At 37.1% G+C, this 27,705-nt stretch overlaps 1 protein-coding gene across 2 annotated transcripts in view; it reads left to right on the top strand.

Annotated features, from left to right (window-relative positions):
* LOC123540680 (arf-GAP with SH3 domain, ANK repeat and PH domain-containing protein 2-like) overlaps window positions 1-27,705 on the top strand; it is a 64,213-nt gene that overhangs the window by 24,963 nt on the left and 11,545 nt on the right. Inside the window, exons 9-25 of one of the 2 annotated variants that reach the window (XM_045325901.2) lie at window positions 31-210; window positions 664-711; window positions 2,827-2,878; window positions 3,448-3,496; window positions 4,040-4,209; window positions 5,169-5,302; window positions 9,309-9,397; window positions 9,953-10,133; window positions 10,556-10,647; window positions 11,275-11,461; window positions 12,464-12,532; window positions 13,147-13,182; window positions 14,432-14,546; window positions 16,122-16,169; window positions 21,006-21,305; window positions 22,033-22,069; window positions 24,753-24,805. In XM_045325901.2, coding sequence (XP_045181836.2) covers window positions 31-210; window positions 664-711; window positions 2,827-2,878; window positions 3,448-3,496; window positions 4,040-4,209; window positions 5,169-5,302; window positions 9,309-9,397; window positions 9,953-10,133; window positions 10,556-10,647; window positions 11,275-11,461; window positions 12,464-12,532; window positions 13,147-13,182; window positions 14,432-14,546; window positions 16,122-16,169; window positions 21,006-21,305; window positions 22,033-22,069; window positions 24,753-24,805 — 1,840 coding nt within the window. The remainder of the gene's footprint in view (window positions 1-30; window positions 211-663; window positions 712-2,826; window positions 2,879-3,447; window positions 3,497-4,039; window positions 4,210-5,168; window positions 5,303-9,308; window positions 9,398-9,952; window positions 10,134-10,555; window positions 10,648-11,274; window positions 11,462-12,463; window positions 12,533-13,146; window positions 13,183-14,431; window positions 14,547-16,121; window positions 16,170-21,005; window positions 21,306-22,032; window positions 22,070-24,752; window positions 24,806-27,705) is intronic. The other variant, XM_045325902.2, reaches the window with a different exon arrangement.

Here is a 27,705-nt window from a genome sequence, read left to right on the forward strand (position 1 = left end):
TTAGTCTTTACACTATTTATAATGTTGTAGCCAAGTTCAACATCAGTGACGCCTCCAGGGTACAGCTTACATCAGCTACAGGGGAACAAAAGCCATGGTAGCGTAAAGGAAGGTTACCTATTGAAAAAGAGTGAAGGCATGTTGAAAAAAATTTGGCAGAAACGCAAATGTCGGATCAAAGATGGAATTATGTCTATTAGCCATTCAGATGTAAGTTTTGCATTGTCTGGAAGTGGTACATAAATGTGCAGGCTGATCTTGGTCTGCACTGTTCGCTATTCAGTCAGTAAATTTTCAGTGAACACCCCTTCGAATAATATATGGTATTGCTTAAATTGAAAAATGGACCAGTCCATTTTAGAAATTTAGCAGGCGAAAGGTTGGGTCATCTTTGGGGCATATGTGTTTCCAAACAGCTCTTTTTTCAGTAATCTTAGAAGGATTTCTAGCAATTTATTGTTTTCTGATGAACATTTTAATGTTAATGTAAATTATTTACATGCAAACATATTTTAAGCATAAATTTAAAAATATCACCCTTCTCTTTAACTTATATGGTAAAATGAAATGCATAGCTTAGCAGTATTACTTTTACTTATTTTGCCAGTGTTTTTTTTAGACATACATGTAACTACTTAATTTTCTTTTTCTTTTCCTTTTCAGGAAACAAAAGATCCAGTTAGGCTTAATTTATTAACCTGCCAAGTCAAAGTAAGTATTTTATGCACCTTTTATCTGGGAAGTATTTTTTATTGGAAAAATCTATCAAAACAATGTCTGTACTGTGTCTTAAGACTCTGCAGAGAAACTTAAGTTTCATGTCCTGTGTAAGAAGTTAAGAAGTCAGCCGTTCTAGAAAGTTGGTGTAAAGGTAGAAAAACTATGGCTGATGTTAAGGTGTACAGTGTACCTATATGCATGGAGCCTATAGTAAATTCCCAAATGCAAATAAATTTGGAGGTGACAATGAATTTGCCTCTCTTCATGCCTCATACGAGAAACCCGAGTGTTATGTAACATGGCCTGGTTGAGACATCCTGTTAGAATTTTTGCTTTTCCTATTAGCATATCATTTCACACTTAGAGGTTTGTAACCTGTTTTCATTAGAAAGAGGATTCAGATAGAAAACAAAACTCTAAATGTAAGAATGAATGACATTTTAGCTTATATTCATTATGTCTCCCACACCACTCCACTGTGGTGGGAGACATATTGATTTACTCCTGTCTGTGTGTTCGTGTGTCTGTCTGTCTGTCTTGTGTCACAAATCTTGTCCGCACTCTTAAGTCGAACATTTCTCATCCCATCTTCACCAAACTTGAACAAAATGTGTTTGCCAATAAGTCCTAGGCCAGGTTTGATAATTAGCCAAATCGGCCCAGGCAATTCAGAATTATGGCCCTTGAATAATCACTCTGTACACAGATGCCAGTATCCGCACTCTAAGTCATTGGTGCATGGTTGATGCCATTATCCGCCCTCTAAATCATTGGTGCATGGTTGACTCAGATACATAACTATTCAGATGATTTGGCAGTTGTGGGAGACGTGCACTTTTCTCAAAAGCTGCTCTAGTTTCAGTATGAAATGTGTTTATTGAGTTAGAAATAAAGGCCTTTGACCTCTGCAAGCTGTTATCACATAATAAGACTACAAACTAATACATTCTTTAGAAAATTCAGTGCTTGGAGGATTGCATTATGAATTTAATTATGTGTTCACACATGTATATCATAACTATATAATAGGCATAATGGTGCAAGGGTAGGGCATCAGACTCCTGATATGAAGGTCAAGGGGTCGAATTCCTGTGAGACTGGAATTCAACCATGGTCTCCACAATCACTTATTAGCTCATCTGATTTTTTGAAAAAAAATGATGAGTTATTGTCATCACTTGAGCGGTTGTCGGCGTCGGCGTCTGAGTCTGCGTCGGCGTTGCCTGGTTAAGTTTTATGTTTAGGTCAGCTTTTCTCCTAAACTATCAAAGCTATTGCTTTGAAACTTGGAATACTTGTTCACCATCATAAGCTGACCCTGTATAGCAAGAAACATAACTCCATCTTGCTTTTTGCAAGATTTATGGCCCCTTTTGTACTTAGAAAATTTCAGATTTCTTGGTTAAGTTTTATGTTTAGGTCAACTTTTCTCCTAAACTATCAAAGCTATTGCTTTGAAACTTGGGATACTTGTTCACCATCATAAGCAGACCCTGTACATCAAGAAACATAACTCCATCTTGCTTTTTGCAAGATTTATTGCCCCTTTTTGACTTAGAAAATCAGTTTTCTTGGTTAAGTTTTATGTTTAGGTCAGCTTTTATCCTAAACTATCAAAGCTATTGCTTTAAAACTTGCAACACTTGTTCACCATCATAAGTTGACCCTGTATAGCAAGAAACATAACTCCGTCCTGCTTTTTGCAAGATTTATGGCCCCTTTTGGACTTAGAAAATCATTTTCTTGGTTGAGTATTATGTTTAAGTCAACTTTTCTCATAAACTATCAAAGCTATTGCTTTAAAACTTGCAACAGTTTTTCACCATCATAAGTGGACACTGTACATCAAGAAACATAACTCTATCCTGCTTTTTGCAAGAATGATGGCCCTTTTTAGACTTAGAAAATCATGGGTAGGACAATATTTCTGTTACACAAAAAAAAATCAGATGAGCGTCAGCACCCGCAAGGCGGTGCTCTTGTTGATTGTTGAGTTCTGGTAGTAAGTCCAGAAAATATTTACCAAGCACAGTTAACAGTAGAGAACATTCTGTACAGTATCTATGTCAAATAAATATATTAGAGTAAACACCTGTATATTTGCAGCTTGTCTCAGAAGACCCAGGAAAGAAATGTTTTGATCTAGTTTCTAGTCATGGTAAGTGAATACTAAAAGTGATGTGATCTGTTCGTACTTAGTACAGTTGAAATCCTCTATGTCAAGGGATTGTATTCCATGAATATGTCCTAAAATAGAAACTAGACAGAAAATAGGTGTTTTAAAAGGAGTAGACGGTTGAGTTGCTTTTAAACTGTATAAACAAGTGCTTTAGGAAACTCGGCAAAAATAAAATTTTGATTTACAATTACTATTTACAGACCTGTTAAATGTATTGAAATTTTAGCAGTAGAAGTAAAACTTTATATGATAATATTTTGATACTTGTAATCTGATGAGTTGATAGAGACTGCAAAATGAAAAAAAAACAGGTTTTCTTGGAATTTTCATGATTTTTGTGTTTCACTGTGTTTTAGGCAATCATGAAACTTGTTTTGCTGTGATTTAGGCAATCATGAAATTTGTTTTTCTGTGTTTTAGGCAATCATGAAACTTGTTTTGCTGTGATTTAGGCAATCATGAAATTTGTTTTTCTGTGATATAGGCAATTCTGGTCATTGTTTTAATGTATTTCATGCAGTTTTGTAACTAATTTTGCTATTTTTCAGGCAACAGAACTTACCATTTTCAAGCCGACGATGAAAAAGAGATGGGACAGTAAGCTAATATTTTGAAAATATATTTATATATTACACTGCTTACACATTCAGTTGTTAGTAAATTCAGAATTTTTCAAGGGATTTTTTTTTATTCATTTCCTAATTGTTAGCATTTGATAATTACACATTAGAGTGATTTTATTGTTATTAATTGTCCCTTATATTTTACAAGTTGGCCATATACTCTACGTCAGTACGTGCACAAATGATTTTGTAAAGTTCTAATGTTGCAAAAAATGTTCAGACCATTTTTAAAATTAAATGAAAACATTCTGCCAATGAAATGAAATGATTTCTTAGTAAGGGTATATTTGAAAAAGGAGAAGGTTGGGAACTTTGTCTGCCTTGATAAAATGTAGGGTGAGGTTGGAGATGCAAGGGTTTGTTGGTATTTTAAGTAATAGTAACATTTTAGTAAAGGTCTATTGTGAAAAGACATCTATAGAATAAACATCGGAATTAACAATAGTAATTGGTTCCATAAAAATTGTTTGAGAATAGTTGTTGATGCTTTAAATGGATAACTTTCTGTTATTTTCAGATGGATTTCTGTGTTGAGCAATGCCAAGGAGGAGGTTTTATTGAAGGCTTTCCAGGACACTGGTTCCTCTGTTACAATGAACGAGAGTGTCCGAGAACTAACACAGAGTATCATCAGCAGAATCTTCAAATTGCCTGGTAACGGCGTATGCTGTGACTGTGGAGCACCAGGTACAAATCTTCACTCAAAAAGAGGTTGAGAAATTGATAGCAAATAGAGAGGTTGAGAACTTAACAGGAAATAGTTGGGAAAGTAATGATAAATAGAGAGAGGTTGGGATAGTAATTGGAAATAATAATTGGGAAACTCATAAGAAATCAAGAAGTTGAGAAAAGTTGATAAAAAAATTAATAGCAAATTGAGGTGTTGAGAAACTAATGGTAAATAGAGTGGTTTAGAAACTGATCAGAAATAGATAGGTTGAGAAACTAATAGTAAATAGATAGGATAAGAAACTAATTGTAAATAGATAGGTTGAGAAACTAAAAGTAAATAGATAGGATAAGAAACTAATAGTAAATAGAGAGGTTGAGAAACTAAATGTAAATTGATAGGATGAGAAACTAATAGTAAATGGAGGGGTTTAGCATAATTGCTAATAGTTGGCCTCAGTGGCTAAGTGGTAATATGCCATCATCTGCAAATAATTGCCCCTGATCTCTGCGGATTCAAGCCCCGCACATGCCTTTATGTGTAAAAAACTGTCCAGCAGGCATGTAAAATGTCAGTTGTTCTACCAAGGGACCAACCTATGACTAAGGAACACCTTATGAATCATCAGCCAAAGCTTGAAAATAACCATGTGATCTAAATCATGTTGAAGTGACTTAAATACTTTTCAATATGTACCTGCTAAGAATAGGCTGGTAACAATGAAAGTGGAAACAGTAAACTCAAACATAAGCTTTACAAGTACTTTATGAAAGTGTACCTCTAAATTCTTCTTAAATTTTGATATGGCGGATGTTGGCAACTTTTATGTCTACATATATTTTATGTTTTTACAACATAATTATGCAGTCTCAGCCTCTTGTACCATTTTGACACATGAATTCTTAAAAATTGAAACCTATTTGAATTACAACAGAGGTAATTTTCTGTTTGATTTCTTACATAACCTTTTTTCCAGATCCAAAATGGCTGTCAACAAACCTGGGTGTACTAATATGTTTGGAATGCTGTGGTATCCATAGAAACCTGGGTGTTCATGTGTCACGGACACAGAGTTTAGAAATAGATCAATTAGGAACTTCACAATTACTGGTGAGTTAATAAAATTATCTAAGGTTAACCTTTAACCTGCTGGCGGCTAATATTTCAGCCTTTGCGACCAGTGCAGACCAAGATCAGCCTGCACATCCATGCAGTCTGATCATGGTCTGCACTGTTCGCTATTCAGTTAGTAAATTTTCAGTGAACACCCCTTCGAATAATAAATGGTATTGCCCAAACTGAATGATGGAACAGTCCATTTTAGAAATTTAGCAGGCTAAGGGTGAAGTAAAATAAATGGGTGTTAGCAGCAAAGTGAAAGTGTTTTCCTTGTGACTTCACTACGCTGAGCAAATCTCTCTTGAAAAAAAGAGAGTTAATATATTATTCTCAAGAATTGAAAATCTCACTTTGGGATGTACAGTTCTTTCATTTGAGGAAACCAGCTATCTTACAGAGTGTTGGTTCAGCCCTTGCTTGAAATAAATTTTGTATTTATTTATTCATTTATTTATTAGTCCCCTACTGGTTGAAAACCAGTTTCGGGGACTATAGGAATGCGCTTTTCCGTCATTCCGTCCGTCCGTCCGTCTGTCCGTCCGTCCGTCCGTCCGCAATTTCGTGTCGGGTCCATAACTCTGTCATCCATGAAGGGATTTTAATATTACTTGGCACAAATGTTCCCCATGATGAGACGACGTGTCATGCGCAAAACCCGGACCCCTAGCTCAAAGGTCAAGGTCACAATTGGAGGTCAAAGGTCAACAGGGCTTTTTTCCTGTCCGGTCCATAACTCTCCCATCCATGAAGGGATTTTAATATTACTTGGCATAAATGTTCCCCATGATGAGACGACGTGTCATGCGCAAAACCCGGACCCCTAGCTCAAAGGTCAAGGTCACAGTTGGAGGTCAAAGGTCAACAGGGCTTTTTTCCTGTCCGGTCCATAACTCTCCCATCCATGAAGAGATTTTAATATTACTTGGAACAAATGTTCCCCATGAGAAGACGACGTGTCATGCGCAAAACCTAGACACCTAGCTTAAAGGTCAAGGTCACAATTTGAGGTCAAAGGTCAACAAGGCTTTTTTCCTGTCCGGTCCATAACTCTCCCATCTATGAAGGGATTTTAATATTACTTGGCACAAATGTACCTCATAATAAGACGATTTGTCATGCACAGCTTTCAAACCCCTAGCTCAAAGGTCAAGGTCACACTTAGCAGTCAAATGTTAACATAGCATGAACAGGGTCTGTTTCGTGTCCGGTCCATAACTCTGACATTCATTAAGGAATTTTAATATCACTTAGCACAAGTGTTCCCCATGATGAGACGACGTGTCATGCGCAAAACCCGGACCCCTAGCTCAAAGGTCAAGGTCACAATTGGAGGTCAAAGGTCAACAGGGCTTTTTTCCTGTCCGGTCCATAACTCTCCCATCCATGAAGGGATTTTAATATTACTTGGCATAAATGTTCCCCATGATGAGACGACGTGTCATGCGCAAAACCCGGACCCCTAGCTCAAAGGTCAAGGTCACAGTTGGAGGTCAAAGGTCAACAGGGCTTTTTTCCTGTCCGGTCCATAACTCTCCCATCCATGAAGAGATTTTAATATTACTTGGAACAAATGTTCCCCATGAGAAGACGACGTGTCATGCGCAAAACCTAGACACCTAGCTTAAAGGTCAAGGTCACAATTTGAGGTCAAAGGTCAACAAGGCTTTTTTCCTGTCCGGTCCATAACTCTCCCATCTATGAAGGGATTTTAATATTACTTGGCACAAATGTACCTCATAATAAGACGATTTGTCATGCACAGCTTTCAAACCCCTAGCTCAAAGGTCAAGGTCACACTTAGCAGTCAAATGTTAACATAGCATGAACAGGGTCTGTTTCGTGTCCGGTCCATAACTCTGACATTCATTAAGGAATTTTAATATCACTTAGCATAAGTGTTCCCCATGATGAGACGACGTGTCGTGCGCAAATCCCAGACCCCTAGCTCAAAGGTCAAGGTCACAATTGGGGGTCAAAGGTCAATAAGGTTTTTTCCCTGTCCGATCCAGAACTCTGTCATCCATCAAGGGATTACAATATTACTTGGCATAAATGTTTCCCATGATGAGACGACGTGTCATGCGCAACACCCAGTACCCTAGCTTAAAGGTCAAGGTCACACTTTGAGATCAAAGGTCAAGAGGATTTTTTTCCTGTCCGGTCTATAACTTTGTCATGCAAAGCAGGATTTAGATATCAGTTGGCACAAATATTCCCCTGGATGAGACAACATGTCATGCGCAAGAACCAGGTCCCTAGGTCTAAGGTCAAGGTCATATTTAGAGGTCAAAGGTCAAATTCAAGAATGACTTTGTACGGAACATTTCTTCTCATGCATGGAGGGATTTTGATGTAACTTGGACCAAATGTTCACCACCATGAGGCACCCTTGTTTTTAGAATTACGTCCCTTTGTTTTACTATAAATAGATTTTATTGTAACTTTTTTATTACTGGCGGTAGAGAAAAATCGAGACCACTTTTCTGTGGTACAGCATGCATGTTACATCCAATTTTTAGGTGTATTTTGACCTATCTCATCTGGTTAAGAGTTTCTTGTGGACTTATATTATATAGATTTTTTTTTTTTTTTTTTTTTTTTTTTTAAAGATTAATTTCCCTTTGTTGTTACTATAAATAACTTACATGATAACATTTTTATAATCAGCCAAAAAAATTCAATATGAAAACAACTATAGGTTTTTATATATATAAATTTTAATCCAAGTGTTTTGTTATAACATATTGTATATATAGTACAATATTGTTTATACATCATTGACAGATATCAGTTCATTATGTTATACTGCAGTAGAGAAAATTAGGTGCCTTCCAGTAGGGGACTTTGTATTGCATGGCAATACTTCATTCACTTGTTTATTTGGGTTTTACGGCGCACCAACACAGTATAGGTTATATGGCGCCAAACAGGACTACAGATTTTGGTTCCACATCTCATTTACATCGAAATAAAAACATGAGGTATGGAATCAAAATATGCATACCTGCTGGAATCACAGAGTTACTGCAAAACCAAGTGTTAAGACCCTATTAGTCGCCTCTTACGATCATGCAAGGGTAAGGCAGTGGTTCCAATTCTTTTCATACACAGATCGTCCCAGAACCACATGGGGCAAATAAACTTTGTAATGCTTGAAGGGGCACCTGCAGTCTTTCTCCACCATAAAGGCTTGAAAATCACCATAGGACCTATAATTGTGTGATTGTGATGTTAAACTCTGCAAAACATTCAAACAGAGAGCAATTTAGTTCTAGATATTGTCAGTAACAAAAACAAATTAAAGGTTTTTCTGTTCAGATATCTTCAAAACTTGGTGTCCTTAACCTTGATCTTGTGGGGAATGTAATTTTATTATGATAGTAAATAGCTTTGCTTTGGAGAAAATTGTTTACCATTAATATATGCTGTTTTTTTTATTGAACTGTCTCCAGCTAGAGTTGCTGACACATTATTAATTATCAGTTGAACAGATATTTTAGCTTAAAAGTGGTATGTTTCTCCAAATTGTCTGAACAAAACAATAAGAGTATGTGGCTGAACCCGCCTTAGCAGTCACCTGTATAAAGCAGCAACTTGCCTTAACCCTTACCCTGCTAAATTTCTATAATGAACTTGTCCATCTTTCAATTTGGATAGTACCATTAACTGTTAAAAGGGGTGTTTACCAAAAAGATACTGACTGAATGACAAATAATGCAGATCATGATCAGACTGCATGGATTTGCAGTCTGATCATGATCTGCGCTTGTAGCAAAGGCAAAATCAGTCGTTTCCAGCATGATAAGGGTTAAGTACCAGTCCGTTAACTTTTCAAATTGATTTTTTGCCCAAATTTCAACTTTCCAAATTCCTTGAGCAGCCACCTGCCACATATAGCCAGATTGTACCACTCTTTTTTTACTAGCTGTTCAGACAGGTTTGGCCATATCTTAGTTTGAACAGAACAGTTAATATAGATTTGCTTATTATATTTCAGTTAGCTAGAGTTATAGGCAATGATAACTTCAATGAAGTGTTGGAGGCCAGGTTAGACAGATCATCAAAACTGAAACCAGATAGTCCTATGTATGTATGATAATTCTGTGTATATATGATTTATGATTTATTAAACCATTCACATATTTTTGCACTGTGTAACCAAACTGCACTTAAAATACCAAAATATCCACTAAAATGAGATAATCATTTTTGCCATTCAGGCAGTCTGATTTAATCCAATTCATCATGTTTGTATATTGTGTATGGGAAATGAGGCAGTCTGTTACTGTATTTAGAATTCAAGTCAAGAGAATGTGAAAGGGATTCTGTTCAGGGTCTATTTTAGAAATAATTTTCTCCCTTTTAGGTACAGTAAAATCAAATTTTTGTGAAGGATTTTATTTTTGATATATTCACTATCTGCCTATGGGCATCCAAAGAGCCAAATATTATCTGCCTAACAAACACAAGATTAAATTTATAGAATTCAGTGCATAATTTATATAAAGGTATGCATAAAGCGACTATTTTCTTTATTTTGTTGTAATGCAAGGAGGCATACTGTCTTTAACATCTTTATTTGATGTAAAAATGCATTCATGTGAATTTGGAAACTATTAATTTTATCAACTTATATTATAGGAAAGAGAGAGAAGAATTTATCAAGGCAAAATATGTTCACCACAAGTTTACAATACAGACGTGTAGTGATACGAATGAATTACAGCAGGATCTTCAACAAGCAATACAGACCAGAGATATACAAGCTATCATACAAGTTTATGCTGAAGGACTAGATCTCATGACGGTCTTACCAGAATCTGTGAGTATATTCACATGTCGTATTTAGGTGTACAAGCTATCATACAAGTGTATGCTGAAGGACTAGATCTCATGACAGTCTTACCAGAATCTGTGAGTATATTCACGTGTCGTATAGAGATACATGTATACAAGCTGTCATACAAGTGTATGATGAAGGTCTAGATCTCATGACAGTCTTACCAGAATCTGTGAGTATATTCACATGTCGTATAGAGATACATGTATACAAGCTGTCATACAAGTGTATTCTGAGGGACTAGATCTCATGACAGTCTTACCAGTACTGGGTCTTCCCAGGAAAGATGGCATTGCTTGTATTTGTCTTACATACCGTGCACTTTATAGAACAAAACTGTCTCTTAGCAATGAGCTAGGCTAAGTTAGATGTGTTTTACTAACAGTTCATGTTTATTTTTACAGTCAGATGATGAGACAGCATTACATCTTGCCATAGCCCAGGAAGATGGTACCTCATTACCTATAGTGGACTTTATTGTACAGAATTCCAACTTGTAAGTATTTCTGAAGAAAACTTGGATAAAGTACCAAATATCAGTACTGTTACTATGGCCCATCCCCTACAAGGAAGAGTGGGTATATTGTTTAGATCATATCGGTCGATCAGTAGGTTGGTCAGGAGGTCTGTCCGCCGGCAAGTAAATGACTTTGGTTTCTGATAAACAGAGAACACTTCGACCTACAGTGGTCAGTCTTAAAGGAATGATTGCCGGTGGTCAATATTTTTATTCCCTCGATCACAAAGTGTTTGACATGTCCCTTTGTCCTTCAATTCATCCACTTAACTTTGCCTACAGCCCATATTAATGACACAATTTACTTCATACTCGCACTCAACGATTCTTGTGGCACAACCTATAAACTTACTGACTTATAAATGACCTTGATCTTCATATGACCTTAACCTTCAAACTTGAATATTTTTGCCAAAATTAAGACAAGTTAGATAAGCATTGTCCGCAGGAAGTCGTGTTACTTGTGTTGTGCTTTTGTTTGCCTGGAGGACAACTCTTGAGATAACTAATGAAATTTCTTTTAAAATTTGAACCAAAACTCTAAAGTCTTGAGGCGTTCATTTGACTGTATGTGCATAATGTGTTCTCTTGTGTCTGTCTTTACAGAAATAGTCTCAGCAGACAAACTAGAGATGGCAATACGTGTTTACACCTGTGTGCAATGTTGAACAAATCTGAGTGTATGAAATGTTTACTGAGGACAAAGCCTGATATAGCAAATATCAAAAATGATGCTGGGGTAACAGCTTATGATATAGCTCAGGAAAACGACTATCAGCTTTGTGCAGAGTTGGTAAGAGATTATTCTCAATTTTAACTCCATTTTTTCCATAGATTTCTTACAAACACATGTGAGACAAATCTGTAACTCCATTTCTTTCATAGATTCATAAGAAACACATATGAAACAAAACTGTAACTCCATTTCTCCTATGGATCTCTAAATAATTTTTCTAGTAGAGTGATGGTCTAGTGGTTAATGTGTTGGCCGCTCAGCCTAGGGGTGGTGGGTTTGAGTCCAATTGGGGTCATGAGTATGCCTTCTCAGATGACACTGGTTTTTCCAGGAAGCGGAAGCTTTCATTACAATCGAGCTAAAATAAATAAACTAGTATAAACTAACTTAAGATACTTTCTCATTTGAGACAAAACTGTTAGTTCCTTTCTTCCATTCATTTCTGACTAAAAATCACATGTGAGACAAAACTGGACTCCATTTCTCCCATAAATTTCCAACTAAGATACAGATGTGATACAAAACTGAAACTCCCTTTCTTCTACAGATTTTTGACTAAGATGCACATACATGTGAGACATTACTTTAACTTCCTTTCGCATAGATTTCCAACTTAGATACACATATGAGACAAACTGTAACTCCCTTCTAAATAAGATACACATTTGAGACAAAACTATATTAGTTTGGCTCCAGGCTTAGAAAGCTGATCAGGGTGAAGGTTTATAAAACTTAGTTTGGAAACCAGTCTCAGACTAAGGCTTTGCTGTTGGTCAATTTCAAATTTGTACTCTGAATCAACCAAATAGAAACTTCAGTTTTTAACAGTTTCATTATTTTATGAATTATCTTAGAAGTAAATGATGCTCACCAAATAAAAATGCTATGGCAACATCTAGAGAGTATGGTAGTGGTTTATTAACTGCCTAAAGTTGCTATGTGCTGACGACAAGATCTGGCTGAAAAGATATGTAAGCAAGATTTTTTCAGATATTATCATATTTCATTATTTAAATTAAATGGTTGTTTGTATTTATGGAGATGTTTGAATTATTTCAGGCCAAAGCAGCTATGGCAGGAAAGAAAGATGTGTTTGAACATATAAACATAGAATGGGACCTAATGACGGTATGTTCTATATATATATATATAATATATATGATTCTTCTGAAGAATTAGAGTCAGGTTAACGAGTTTTGAAGTAGAGAGGAACTTTTTTTGGTGAATTTTCTAGTTGTGTCAATATTAAAAAATGACAGTAACCAGTTATCCCTTCATGTGATTGGTTGAAAAGAAGGGTAAGCCGGTGGTCTTGTTGTAACATGCTTGACTGTCAATCCAGAGATCCGGGGTTCAAATCCCGGTCCAGGCACTGGAAATTTCTTAGATGCTCTTAGGTGTCTCCCACCTAACTAAGAGGCCTGAACTGGTTCTTCCCAGGAAAGAAGGCTTCGCGTGTATTGGTGCAAAACATCGGGCACATTAAAGAACCAGACTGTCTATTCCCAAAGAGCCAGGCTAAAGTTAGGCGGACAAGCCTGTATCTAAAAAGGATTTCTCTCTATCTGTTATGGGGGCTTTATCTCACTCTGGCCCTCTGGTCAGATAGCTCTGTGTCTGTACTGGTAGAGGATGAATTTTGTATCCTGTGTGGCTGCGTTTGCTATATGTAAAGAGCCTTTGAACGTGTTTATCATGAAAAGGACGCTATATAAATCTGGTATAATATATATATATTTCAGGATGAAGGTCCAGACTTTAGTGATGATGAGTTGGAGGTAAGTCATGTCTTGCATATCGTAATGGCAACATAGTGTAGAATCTTCTTCTAAAAGTTGTCTCTTGTACTAAATACTTACCTCCCTGTAGTATCACAAGAATGAGAGTTTGAGATTTGTACTCCTATGTGATGGAAGTCAGTACACATAGGTAGTTACAGACTGCCTTTAAATTGAATACTATTTAGCTTTACGTACTGTGAAATCATTAGTAATCGGGGGGGACTAATTTTCGTGGTTGAGTCAATCCACAAAATCAAATCCAAACATCCAAGTAACATTCCCATTCATTTTACATGCGAAAGTACATGAAAGCCATGAAATCCAAATCATACCAAGAAATGACTATTTTGATCAAGTTAGTAGTTACATGTGCACAATTTTCTGAATTCTATTGGAGTTTTAGTATTCTAATGTAATCATTACGATTTTCTGTGAAATAGGTTTATTGGTGGTGGATTTGATCGTGGATTTTATAGTTGCTTCAGTCCAGAAAATAAAATCCCAAAGATTACATAAAATCTCCATTCCTTGAATCTTTTCAAGTTAAAATTCACAAATACATGTCTACATGAAATAGCTAATTAGGAAATCACCACAAAAATGTATGCCATTGAAATAAGATGATTTCACAGAACAATATAACCAGTGTTAATGACTCCTCCCAACTGCAAAATCCTCTACTGTGGCATATATTTTCTTCTTTACTTGGCATGAAAAGCCAAGGATATCCCGGTAGAAGATCACACTTTATTTTCCAGAGGGAAAAGTTAAGCTATACACATGCAGTCTGATGTCATATATTTGATGTCATAAACTACATGCTTAACTAAAATTTACTGTATCTGAAAAAATTAAAATTTCGCAATTTTAGGCAAGAAAAATGATCTTACTTGGCTGCCTGTGTCAGATGGGTGTTTTTAAAACTGTCAGGACATTGCCTATAAGAAACCTCACTAGCTCTTGGTTTCTCACTGTCTGCTGTCCCTATGGTTGGGAAAATCTTGTCCTACACAGGCAGACAATGGCATGTAAGATCTTTTTATCCTTTCCATCCAAATGAAATTCTTAGTACATTGATCTCTTGAAAGCAGCAACCGCTTAACAGCAAACAAAGTTCTGTCTTCTAGGTGATGTTCACTCTACAGAGGTTGGTGCACTAAGTAAAGCCTTGCACATACCTATATATACACATACATGTTAGAAATGTTAAAAATCTCAACCCTCTCTCTTATCTATCTTTTTGTAGCTTGAACCAAGAAAACCAAGGTCAAGGCCATCTAGTCTGATTGGAGTAGAGATTCCACACTCGCCTAGAGACCGAGCAGAATCCGATGCAATAACTCGACCGATAAAACCAAAAAGTAGGTTTTTGTTTTAAGTTTTCTTTTGTCAGTACAGTATTGTGAATATGATAATGTTTTGGTGTTATACCTCTATTGTGACAGTCTTTGTTTTGTGACAGTGAGTGAATAGTTCTTTTGTTTTAACCAGGTTATTGATTATTTTAGGTTTTTCTGATAGTTACTTGCTGTTCTTGCGAAGACAGAATATAGAACAAAATCCCTCCTCATACAAAACATACTCTGGTCAATTTTCACGAAGGCAAACAAACCCCTTCCCCCTCCTTCCAGTTTTCATTTTAGTTAATAAAAATTTCGATTCATGTATTAGAAAAATGTTAAAATGAATCGAAAAAACGAAAATATGGTGATGATCCTCCTTGTTTTAATAGATAATCATTCAGAATGAATCGATCTGTTTATAAAATCTATCAAAAGAGGGATTTTGTCTTAAGTTCAAATTATGTAGGTGGGATTTTGTCCACTGAGGGGAATTTAAAGAGGGGATTTTATCTGTAATCCATCTAATCTTTTGTGATAGTATAAATGTAAGCTATGGAGCCGCTGCTGGGTTTAATGAATTTTAAAACTTCACATAAGTCAAGGTGGGACATAGTAGGACTGTTTTGTACATTAAGGGTTTGACAATAGGTTTGAAATTAATACTTCTAAGATATGAAATATGTACTTTTAGCATGTGACCTTTAATACCAGACTGTATTTTATGTTTCTTGATAACCTTATTTGGAACTGGGGGGAAATTAATCAGTAATGAGCCACACCATGAGAAAACCAACATAGTGCATTTGCGACCAGCATGGATCCAGACCAGACTGTGCGGATGGTCAGGATCCATGCTATTCTCTTTCAAAGCCTATTGCATTTAGAGAAACCGTTAGCAAACAGCATGGATCCTGACCAGACTGCGCAGATACACAGGCTGGTCCTGATCCGTGCTGGTTGCTAATGGACTATGTTGGTTTTCTCATGGTGCAGCTCAGTTTTGTTTCTTATGTGTGTGTAAATTATTTTGTGTAGGGAAGTGAGTTACAGTTTAACACTGATCGTTTGAGATGGCAAAGCAGTGAGCAAAATATGTGTGTTGTTTAAGAAATAATGTATCTCATTTAGTGAATTTTCGTTGAAGAAAATCATTGTTTGAAGTTCAGAATTGAAGGAATTACATGCACAGCCTGAGTGATATAATAATATACATTCAAGCGACAAACAGTGATTTAGTGCAAGAGCAAATCACTAAATGAGATATATTATTTTGATTCTAACATGCTGTTAAGGGTTATTACGTATATCTTTGAAGATATTCACCAAGTATTTGCCAGTTTTGTGTTGTTTGATGCTATGATGTAAAAAAAACAACATGTGTGTTGCATATTAACACACAGTTTCAGTCTTCTTTGTTAAATAGGGAAATAAAGGGGGCATGTTAGAATCAGGGTTTCGAGCAAACAGAAAATATGAGTAAAGATATTAGATAAAACACAGTGTGCTCCATCAAGCCATAGATACTCAAACGAGCGGTGTTTCACTGTTTGTGTAAAAGAAAATATTGTATTTTTTGTTAACTATTGTTTTTAGAGCACCATTTAACCCATCCAACAAGATTCCGTAATAGTCTGAGGAATAGTAAGTGTGTCGTATATGTAATCACACGTATTGTAAGGAATGTTGATATGTGACACTTTATATATGAAACACCAACCTTTCTATAACCCTACTGTCTATGTGTCTTATTTATCATACATTGTCTTACTGTGTAATCTAATCCAAATAAAAGTAATTTTGTTTTTGTAAAAGTGTTGTCCGTTTCCGAAACAAAGTAAATCCATTGAACACTTAACCATTAGTTTCCCATGCACAGTTTAGCATATTTAAATATGGTTGTATTTCTATTAACTAAGTGTAAAAAATTACATATTTCCACCTAAACACAATATCATATATATCTGTATAGAATAAGTTTGCACTCGGATCATTATATGTATTAAAGATCACCTGTCAATTTTTAGAAAAATTTCAGATTTAGTCAGATACAGTAACTATTGAAAATGTAATATGCAGATACAGTTGAAATTTTAAATCAAGTATCCAGTTCAATCGATCAGACATGGTTAATTTTATTAATCACTAAATTAATCAGTTACATTTGAAAAATTGAAAAAAAAAGTTATCAGATCTAGTCAGATACAGTTGAAAAAATTTTTCAACCAGAAATTGGAAATTAAAAAAAACAACACCTTCAGATTTAGTTAGATACAATTGAAAATTAAAATATTATTTTATGTTTTTCGGTGGTTTATCGAAATATAACGGTGAATTATATCCTGATAAACTCACTGGCCACTCAGTGAAAATTATCAAATCTGATACCCGGATTAACGTCAAAAAGTTTACCGAGCGTACTGAAAGCCGGAAACAACATGACGATGACGTCGTTAAAATGACGTCATCTTTGCGATGCTTCCTGATAAAATTTCCCGCAAATTTCGACATTTTATTGAAATAAACGCAACAAAAGTAGAGTTTTAGACTTAAAATAAACAGAAAAATTGTTGGTATCGATGTAATATCACGGTAATTTCACTCGTGTACACCAAAAGTTGTTATTTTCACTCGTGGCTGCGCCACTCGTGAAAATATCACTTTTGGTGCCCACTCGGTGAAATTATAACGTGATATTACACCGAAACCAACAATTATCCTCTATATCATCAGATTTAGTCAGATACAGTTACTTTTTTTTGGAATTTTTGGAAAGTTTATCAGATTTGGCATATGCAGGAAACGTTGAAAATTTAAAAACAAACATAAGATTTAGTCAAGTACAGTAATTGTTGAAAACAAAAATATTGTCAGATTTAGTCAGGTACAGTAAATGGTGAAATTGAAAAATTGAAACTCATCGGATACAGATGAGAATGTCTGATATAAGGGACTTGGCGACCAGTTAATTGGAGTGAAATATGCTAAGTGTGATTGTAAGAATATTTCAAGGTAGTTGAAAAGCTCTTTTGCATGACCATGTTTCAGATAGTATTATTTGTGTCAGCATGTGTGTCAATTGTCCTGCTTAGTTTCTTAGTTTCATTAGTTTAGTTGGAATGATTATGTATGCATTTGCTAGGGGCCTCTGTGGCTGAGTGGTTATTGTTGCTGACTTCAGATCACTTGGCCGTCACTGCTGTGAGTTAGAAACCTCGCTTGTGGTGCAGAATTCTTTCCTATGAAAGGCATCCGGCTAGCTTGCGGAAGGTGTGAGGTTTACGTAGGAGCCTGCCCTGAAATCATGCTTAGAAGGGCACCTTGGGTCATCCTCCACCATTAAACGTTGAAAAGTCTATATGTGACTTATAATTGTGTTGGTGTGATGTTAAATCCAACAAGACAAATTATGCATTTGCTCAGTTTGGTCTATATTCTGTAGTTGATTGTATAGACCAGCCTTGCTAAGTTTAAGAAAATTGAAGTAGTAAGGTTTCTATGTGGAAAACAAAACATCTTTGGTAAAGAATCCAGTTGATAAAAAAACTCTGTTTGACCAATATGATTGCTTCTGTAAGTTCTTTGAAATATGACAAACCTGACATTATGTTTGCATTGAAAGAATTTTTCTGTATTTTTGCTTGTCTCAATTTGTGGCAGTTGGAGAATCTTTCAACATTTTATTTCTATTAGTAGTTTTGCATGTTTTTTTCTCTCCAAATTTTCATTCTACACAACACATGCACTCACTTATGATGTACATTTGTTAATTATGTCTCGCCCAGGAGACATATTGTTTTTGCCCTGTCCGTCCATCCGTCTGTCCGTCCGTCCTTCCGTCCGTCCGTCCGTCCGTACGTCACAGGGACCTGAACATTGAAAACCCTTTCCGATCAATAACTAGAGAACCACTTGACCCAGAGTGTTGAAACTTCATAGGATGATTGGTCATGAAGAGTAGATGACCCCTGTTGATTTTGGGGTCACTCCGTCAAAGGTCAAGGTCACAGGGGCCTGAACATTGAAAACCATTTCCGATCAATAACTAGAGAACCACTTAACCCAGAATGTTGAAACTTCATAGGATGATTGGTCATGAAGAGTAGATGACCCCTATTGATTTTGGGGTCACTCCGTCAAAGGTCAAGGTCACAGGGGCCTGAACATTGAAAACCATTTCCAATCAATAACTAGAGAACCACTTGACCCAGAATGTTGAAACTTGATAGGATGATTGGTCATAAGAGTAGTTGACCCTTATTGATTTATGGGATCACTCGTCAAAGGTCAAGGTCACAGGGGCCTGATACATTGAAACAACCATTTCTGATCAATATCCTCAGAGAACCACTTAACACCAGAATGTTGAAACTTCATAGGATGATTGTACATGCAAAGTAGATGACCCCTATCGATTTTGGGGTCACTCCATTAAAGGTCAAGGTCACAGGGGCCTGAACATTGAAAACCATTTCCGGTCAGTAACTTGAGAACCACTTGACCCAGAATGTTGAAACTTAATAGGATGATTGGTCATAAAGAGTAGATGACCCCTAACGATTTTCCCTTGTTGATTATGGGATCACTCCTTCAAAAGTCAAGGTCACAGGGGCCTGAACATTGAAAACCATTTCTGATCAATAACTAGAGAACCACTTGACCCAGAATGTTGAAACTTAATAGGATGATTGGTCATAAAGAGTAGATGACCCCTAACGATTTTGGGGTCACTCTGTGAAAGGTCAAGGTCACAGGGGCCCGCACATTGAAAACCATTTCCGGTCAGTAACTTGAGAACCACTTGACCCAGAATGATGAAACTTCGTAGGATGATTGGTCATGCAGAGTAGATGAACCCTAACGATTTTAGGGTCACTCTGTTAAAGGTCAAAGCCACAGGGGCCTGAACATGGAAAACCATTTCCAATCAATAACTTGAGAACCTCTCGACCCAGAATGTTGAAACTTCATAGGATGATTGTTCATGCAGAGTAAATGACCCTTATTGTTTTTGGGGTCACTCCGTTAAAGGTCAAGGTCACAGTTCTGATCAATAACTTGAGAACCACTTGACCTAGAATGTTGAAACTTCATAGGATGATTGAACATGCAGAGTAGATGACCCCTATTGATTTTGGGGTCAGTCCATTAAAGGTCAAGGTCACAGTGGCCTGTTCATGTAAAATAATTTTTTGGAAATAAGTTGAGAACCACTTGACCTACAATGTTGAAACTTAATAGGATGATTGGACATGCAAAGTACATGACCCCTATTTATTTTGAGGTCACTTGATCAAAGGTCAGGGTCAAAGGAGCCTGAACAGTGACTTGAGAACCACTAGGCCACGAGTGTTGAAATTTAGCGGGATGACTGGACATGCCAAGTAGATGATCCCTATTGCAGCCAACCATCAGTGTCTCTTTGACTTTCGCTCCTGACCCCTATTGACTGCTTGCCTATAGGACTTTGCATTTGGGGGAGACATGCGCTTTTTTACAAAAGCATTTTCTAGTTAACATCAGCTCCTTAACCTTTAGCCTGCTGGTTACAAGTGATTTTAACTTTGCAACCAGTGCAGACCAAGGTCAGCCTGCACGGAAGGCTGATCATGGTCTTCACATTTCGTTATTCAGTTAGTAAACTTAAATACTTTCGAATAATAAAAAGTAATGCCAAAATTGAATTATGGCCCGTCCATATAAGAAATTTAGCAGGGTAAAGGTAAATAGATAGCAGTGACATATTTCATATGACATTGAAAGAAGACATAACAGCAAATGGGATTCATCTAGAAATGAAAAAAGACGGTATTCGTGCGATTTAAAAAGACTATTTCTTTAAAGTGTTTTATGCATATTTGCTTCAGAAACTCGGCTTAGAATAATGATAGAGAACATTGCCTAAGCAACTATACAAGCCTCTCTCTAGAGATAGTAACGTGAAATCATTAATTTTTGTGTGTGTGGTGGGAGTGGGGGAACCAATTTTCAAGGATTTCCTGGTTTAGCCGCACTCTGCAAGATTTAATGCAGACACAGCAGTAAAATTCGAATTTGTTTACTGTGTAGTTATTACTATTCAAGGGGGACTATTTTTTTGTGGATTTTGTGGTAACATAAATCTATGAAATTGGATCCCAGTAATCAAATGAAATTTACCATTCATTTTTTCTTCGAAATTTAATTCATATCTCCACAAAAAAGCAGTTGTGGCTAAAATCGTAGAAGGTCATGCTCACAAAATTCACTGATTTCACAAAACGTTTTAATGCGAAATTGCACAATTTTTATCATCACATAATATTCGTTCAGGCCAAAACCACAAAATTTCATGTTTGTGAAATTATATAATTTCCTAGTAGAGAATTCTCTCTCGGGGGTAGTAATTTTTGTCATTATTATCATTGTAGGAAATGCCATTCACTTGATGGACTAGACTGCATTCAGTTGTATTTATGAAGAATTCATTAACTTTGTTAGTTCCAGGTATGTTGAACCATTCTAGTCAATCCCTGCCAAACTCAGCACCGATCTCCTCGAATAGCCAAGATCGAAATTCCCTTGAGCCTCCATTACCTCCGCGGGGTATCAAAAAGCCACCAGCTATGCTATCGCTGAGCGGAGGGCAGTCAGGAAGACCTGCACATGCCAGAAATACGTCTAATCCCGAAACAGATATACCGTATGTTCTTCACCGTAGAACCCCTTCAGAACCTCCTCCTAGACCCCAGCCTCTTGATGCTGGCGCCAGATATACTGTCAGCATTCCATATAGTGATGGTAAGTATTTCAAAATCAAAAATGTTTGCAAAGGGTTGATTTTCACTAGTTTTCAATTTGATGGATGTAATGGGCCAGACATGTCAAAGTTTTAATCAGAAGTAGATTTTTATAAATTAATCTACATGGCAATAAAATATCATATGAAATGAATAAAAATTTGGAAGTGGAAGAATTGCATAAAGCAGAAAAAAGGGATTCTTGTACTGCTTGGTAAGAACAGTGAAAGATTACTCCAGGCCTAAAAGCGAATTTATACATATATTAAGGGGCGTTCTGTTAGAATGTGTCATGTTATCTAGTTGTAAATCATGCAGAAATCGTATCACTCAGCAACGTGACAAAACAAGTTATTGGTAAAGTTTGTGATAGCCCGCCCACTTAGCTCAATAGGGAGAGTGCAGAGATCTACATATTGCGAGGTCATGAATTCGATCCTTTGGTGAGGTGTATGTTCTGTGTGACGATTTCATAAAAGATCCTCCACCTCTGACTCATGTGGGGAAGGTGGCAGTTACTTGCATAGAACAGGTTTGTACTGGAAGAGATTCCAGGAACACTGGTTAGGTTAAATGCCAGCTGTTACATAACTGAAATACTGTTGAAAAAACAGCATTAAACCCCAAACAAACAAAACGACCTTGTGATGTATTTGAAATGCAGAGATTCTTCAGACCAGTAGATGTCACGTCTAGTTAGTCAAAGTTGTTATACTGTCTATTTTCAGCCAAACATGGTGGATCGCAGCCATTGCTTGATTCAAGGTAAAGTTTCTTCATTATTTCATGAATGCTTATAAAAAATACTATCTGTTGCTAAATAGACATATAGGTTAATGTATACATGGATATATTTGGAGGTCTAAAATATTGAGAATTGCTGATATCAGACGTTTTGCAAGCGGAAGAATTTGCAAATTTTTGAACTGAACTGAAGTGCCAAAGCAAAGTTATCTTTACTTGACTATAATGACATGTCTTGGGGAATGTTGAATTTTACGCTGGCTGATATTTTTGTGGAATAAAGAAATTTGCAACATTTGTGAACATTTCTACATGCCTATCTTTCTACAGTATAAAGTGAAATGTGAGAGAGGCCATGAAGTGAAATTAAGAAAATTAAGAAAGCTAAAGGGAGGAAGCATAGCAACTGACTTCAGTTTATAACATCTATTCAGTATAGTGCCTTGCCAATGTAGCTTTGAAACTTTGTATGAGGTGTAGAATTCTTCATATGAGGAAGCCATCCAGCTGGCATACAGATGGTCGATGGTTCTAACAAGATGCCAGTCTATGTCTGAAACAGTAATCTGAGGGGTCTTGTGTGGACTTAGTCATATTAGAATTACCTCTGTACCTTGTGTACTCAGCTCCAGTTTGCATCCAATTCAACTGGAAATTTGTATCTACACAGTCACGTATTGTTAAGATTCTCATGTTACATTTTTAGCTCACCTGTCATGGAGTGACAAGGTGAGCTTTTGTGATCGCTTTTCGTCCGGCGTCCATCGTCCATAGGCCAATTTCATCCAAACTTCACAGGAATGATCCTTGGGTAGCCCCCTTTCAAAATTGTTCAAAGAATTGAATTCCATGCAGAACTCTGGTTGCCATGGCAGCCGAAAGGAAAAACTTTAAAAATCTTCTTGTCCAAAACCACAGGGCCTAGGGCTTTGATATCTGGTGTGTAGCGTCATCTAGTAGTCCTCTACCAAAATTATTCAAATTATCCCCCTAGGGTCAAATATGGCCCCGCCCCGGGGGTCACATGGTTTATATAGATTTATATAGGGAAAACTTTGAAAATCTTCTTGTACAAAACCACATGGCCTAGGGCTTTGATATTTGGTATTTAGCATCACATCATCTAGTGGTCCTCTACCAAGATTGTTCAAATTATCCCCCTAGGGTCAAATATGGCCCCGCCCCGGGGCTCACACGTTTATATAGACTTATATAGGGAAAACTTTGAAAATCTTCTTGTCCAAAACCACATGGCCTAGGGCTTTGATATTTGGTATGTAGCATCATCTAGTGGTTCTCTACCAAGTTAGTTCAAATTATCCCCCTAGGGTCAAATATGACCCCGCCCCGGGGGTCCCAAGTTTTACATAGACTTATATAGGGAAAAAAAAGTTTAAAAATCTTCTTATATGAAACCACAACACTTAGACCTTTGATATTTGGTTTGTAGCATTGTCTTATGGTCCTCTACCAAAATTGTTCAAATTATGCCCCTGGGGTTAAAAGGGGCCCCACCCTGGGGTCACTTAGTTATTATGTGAGTTATATAGGAAAAATACCTAAAAAATCATCTGATCCTATTTCCGAGACTGTTTAATTATAATTACCTGATGACCCCAAGTAATATGATGTCACTTGACTGTGACCTTGACCTACTGACCTACTTTCTTGCTTTTTAAGATACAGTCTTGAAATTTTGATGACATACACAGTTTTGCACACAAATCGTAAAACTGAATTTCATTGACCATGAATGTGACTTACTGACTTTCTTAATATTTTATCATCAATTTGACATTTGAAACATGTAGCTCATATTAATCAGTTGAGCGATCCAGGGTCATCATGATCCTCTTGTTTTCCAGTTTTCCCTGTTTTTATGCCCCCGAAGGGAGGCATATAGTTTTTTGAACCGTCTGTCGGTCTGTCAGTCTGTCTGTCGGTCTGTCAGTCTGTCCGCAATTTTCGTGTCCGGTCCATATCTTTGTCATCGATGGATGGATTTTCAAATAACTTGGCATGAATGTGTACCACAGTAAGACGACGTGTCGCGCGCAAGACCCAGGTCCGTAGCTCAAAGGTCAAGGTCACACTTAGACGTTAAAGGTCATTTTTCATGATAGTGCATTCGTGTCCGGTCCATATCTTTGTCATCGATGGATGGATTTTCAAATAACTTGGCATGAATGTGTACCACAGTAAGACAACGTGTCATGCGCAAGACCCAGGTCCGTAGCTCAAAGGTCAAGGTCACACTTAGACGTTAAAGGTCATATTTCATGATAGTGCATTGATGGGCGTGTCCGGTCCATATCTTTGTCATTCATGCATGGATTTTAAAATTATTGGGCATGAATGTGTACCACAGTAAGACGACGTGTCGCGCGCAAGACCCAGGTCTGTAGGTCAAAGGTCCTAAACTCTAACATCGGCCATAACTATTCATTCAAAGTGCCATCGGGGGCATGTGTCATCCTATGGAGACAGCTCTTGTTGATTGTTTATTTGACTCTATCAAACATTTTAAGGGGTACATGTGTCATTCTGATTTTCTTTTCAACATAAAACAAATCTACTATTTCCTCGTAAGAACATTCTGCCAGGTAAATATTACTGTTTTTCTTTATTGTGTGAAAAAAACTGGTTAACTGTTGATCTTGTTATGAAATATTGTGATAAGGGATACTGATTTTGTTTGTTGCAGCTCGGACAAGCCCGCTGTTCCGCCCAGACCAAGAGCCCTGTCAGGCAGTGGAGGTAATATCTAACATCATGTTTTAAACATTTTAAGAAATTAAAAATACGTTTAAATCCTACTGTAGTATTCAATTTCCCAAGGCTTGAATGCTTCAGGTCATGTAACATGTAGAGAAGAGTACCAATAACACTTTTGACGCATAAAATTCCTGTTTCATTTCAAGTTTCTTTGAAGTAAAATGTATTGTACAAGGCATGTATTATGTTATACCCGCCCCCTTCCCGGTGTCCGTCAGTCCCTACGTCTGTTAGCAATTTTTGTCTACTCTGTAACTCTTGTTTTAAGGATTTCAAAGAAACTTGACACAAATGTTCACCATACCGAGGCGACGAGCAGAGCGCATATTTTAGATGACTCGCTTCAAGGTTAAGGTCACACTTAGGGGTCAAAGGTCATATCAGTTTGTTTCATGTCCGCTCTGTAACTCTTGAACCCCTTGAAGGATTTCAAAGAAACTTTACACAAATATTCACCACACTGAGACAATATGCAGAGCGCATGGTTTGGATGTCTTGCTTCAAGGTCAAGGTCACACTTGGGGGTCAAAGGTCATATCGTTTGTTTCGTGTCCGCTCTATAACTCTTGAACTGCTCGAAGGATTTCAAAGAAACACAGCACAAATGTTCACCACACCGAGGCGACGTGCAGAGCACATGTTTCGGATGACTCCCTTCAAGGTCAAGGTCACACTTAGGGGTCAAAGGTCATATATGACTGCTTTGTGTATATTGCTCTACATTGCAGTGCTCTTGCTGTTTTTTTTGGCAGATACCTTTTTAGCTCACCTGTCACAAAGTGACAAGGTGAGCTTTTGTGATCGCGCGGTGTCCGTCGTCCGTCCGTGCGTCCGTCCATAAACTTTTGCTTGTGACCACTCTGGAGGTCACATTTTTCATGGGATCTTTATGAAAGTTGGTCAGAATGTTCATCTTGATGATATCTAGGTCAAGTTCGAAACTGGGTCACGTGCCATCAAAAACTAGGTCAGTAGGTCTGAAAATAGAAAAACCTTGTGACCTCTCTAGAGGCCATATATTTCAAAAGATCTTCATGAAAATTGGTCAGAATGTTCACCTTGATGATTTCTAGGTCAAGTTCAAAACTGGGTCAGGTGCCATCAAAAACTAGGTCAGTAGGTCTAAAAATAGAAAAACCTTTGTGACCTCTCTAGAGGCCATATATTTCAAAGATCTTCATGAAAATTGGTCAGAACGTTCACCTTGATGATATCTAGGTCAAGTTCGAAACTGGGTCACCTGCCTTCAGAAACTAGGTTAGTAGGTCAAATAATAGAAAAACCTTGTGACCTCTCTAAAGGCCATATTTTTCATGGGATCTGTATGAAAGTTGGTCTGAATGTTCATCTTGATGATATCTAGGTCAAGTGCGAAAGTGGGTCACCTGCCATCAAAAACTAGGTCAGTAGGTCAAATAATAGAAAAACCTTGTGACCTCTCTAGAGGCCATATTTTTCATGGGATCTGTATCAAAGTTGGTCTGAATGTTCATCTTGATGATATCTAGGTCAAGTTCGAAAGTGGGTCACCTGCCATCAAAAACTAGGTCAGTAGGTCAAATAATAGAAAAACCTTGTGACCTCTCTAAAGGCCATATTTTTCAGGGGATCTGTATGAAAATTGGTCTGAATGTTCATCTTGATGATATCTAGGTCAAGTTCTAAACAGGGTCATGTGCGGTCAAAAACTAGGTCAGTAGGTCTAAAATTATTAAAATGTTTTGACCTCTCTAGAGGCCATATTTTTCAATGGATCTTCATGAAAATTGATCTGAATGTTCACCTTGATGATATCTAGTTCAGTTTCGAAACTGGGTCACGTGCGGTCAAAACTAGGCCAGTAGATATAAAAATAGAAAAACCCTGTGACCTCTCTGGAGGCCATATTTTTCAGGAGATCTTCATGAAAATTAGTGAGAATGTTCACCTTGGTGATATCTAGGTAAAGTTCAAAACAGGGTCACATACCTTCGAAAACTAGGTCAGTAGGTCAAATAATAGAAAAACCTTGTGATCTCTCTAGAGACCATATTTTTCAATGGATCTTCATGAAAATTGGTCAGAATTTTTATCTTGATAATATTTAGGTCAAGTTCAAAACTGGGTCACATGAGCTCAAAAACTAGGTCACTATGTCAAATAATAGAAAAAACGACATCATACTCAAAACTGGGTCATGTGGGAAGAGGTGAGCGATTCAGGACCATCATGGTCCTCTTGTTTGTTCACTTACAATAATTTTTTTTTGAATTACTTCGTTTATTTTACTACCCGAAATTATACACAAGAAACAACTGCAATATTCACAGTTTACTACATGTTTATTTGTACATTTTAGATATGATGACACTCAAATAGGCTATACTGATTATAGGTGTATATGATACTGCAAGCAACAAGTCTAATATGTAATTCACATTTATATATAAAAGTTATTATAAATAGTTTGGCAAAGTTTGGCCACTCCATTGTTTGTAGTAACCCTGTCGACCGGGAGGAAACCAGACGCGCCCGTAAAGCACCACATCATTACTCCACGGTTGGCTGTGGAAGCAACAATCAGCACCACACGAATGCAATGGATACCACAGTACACCAAAGTAAATTAAACACCCCCCATAACTCGACGGTTGGCTGTCAAAGTAATGAGGAATATTTAGCGGACCAACGGAGCAAGGCAACGTACTGTGATTCTAAGCAAAGCGAGCAAGGCTACAGTACACCACAATATTTAGCGGACCAACGGAGCAAGGCAACGTACTGTAATTCTAAACAAGGCAAATACTATAATGAGCAAGGCTACAGTACACCACAGTAAATTAAACATTCCCCATAACTCGACGGTTGGCTGCCGAAGTAATGAAGGAATATTTAGCGGACCA

The sequence above is a fragment of the Mercenaria mercenaria genome, chromosome 16 (genome assembly GCF_021730395.1).
Source record: "Mercenaria mercenaria strain notata chromosome 16, MADL_Memer_1, whole genome shotgun sequence".
Taxonomy (NCBI): Eukaryota; Metazoa; Mollusca; class Bivalvia; order Venerida; family Veneridae; genus Mercenaria; species Mercenaria mercenaria.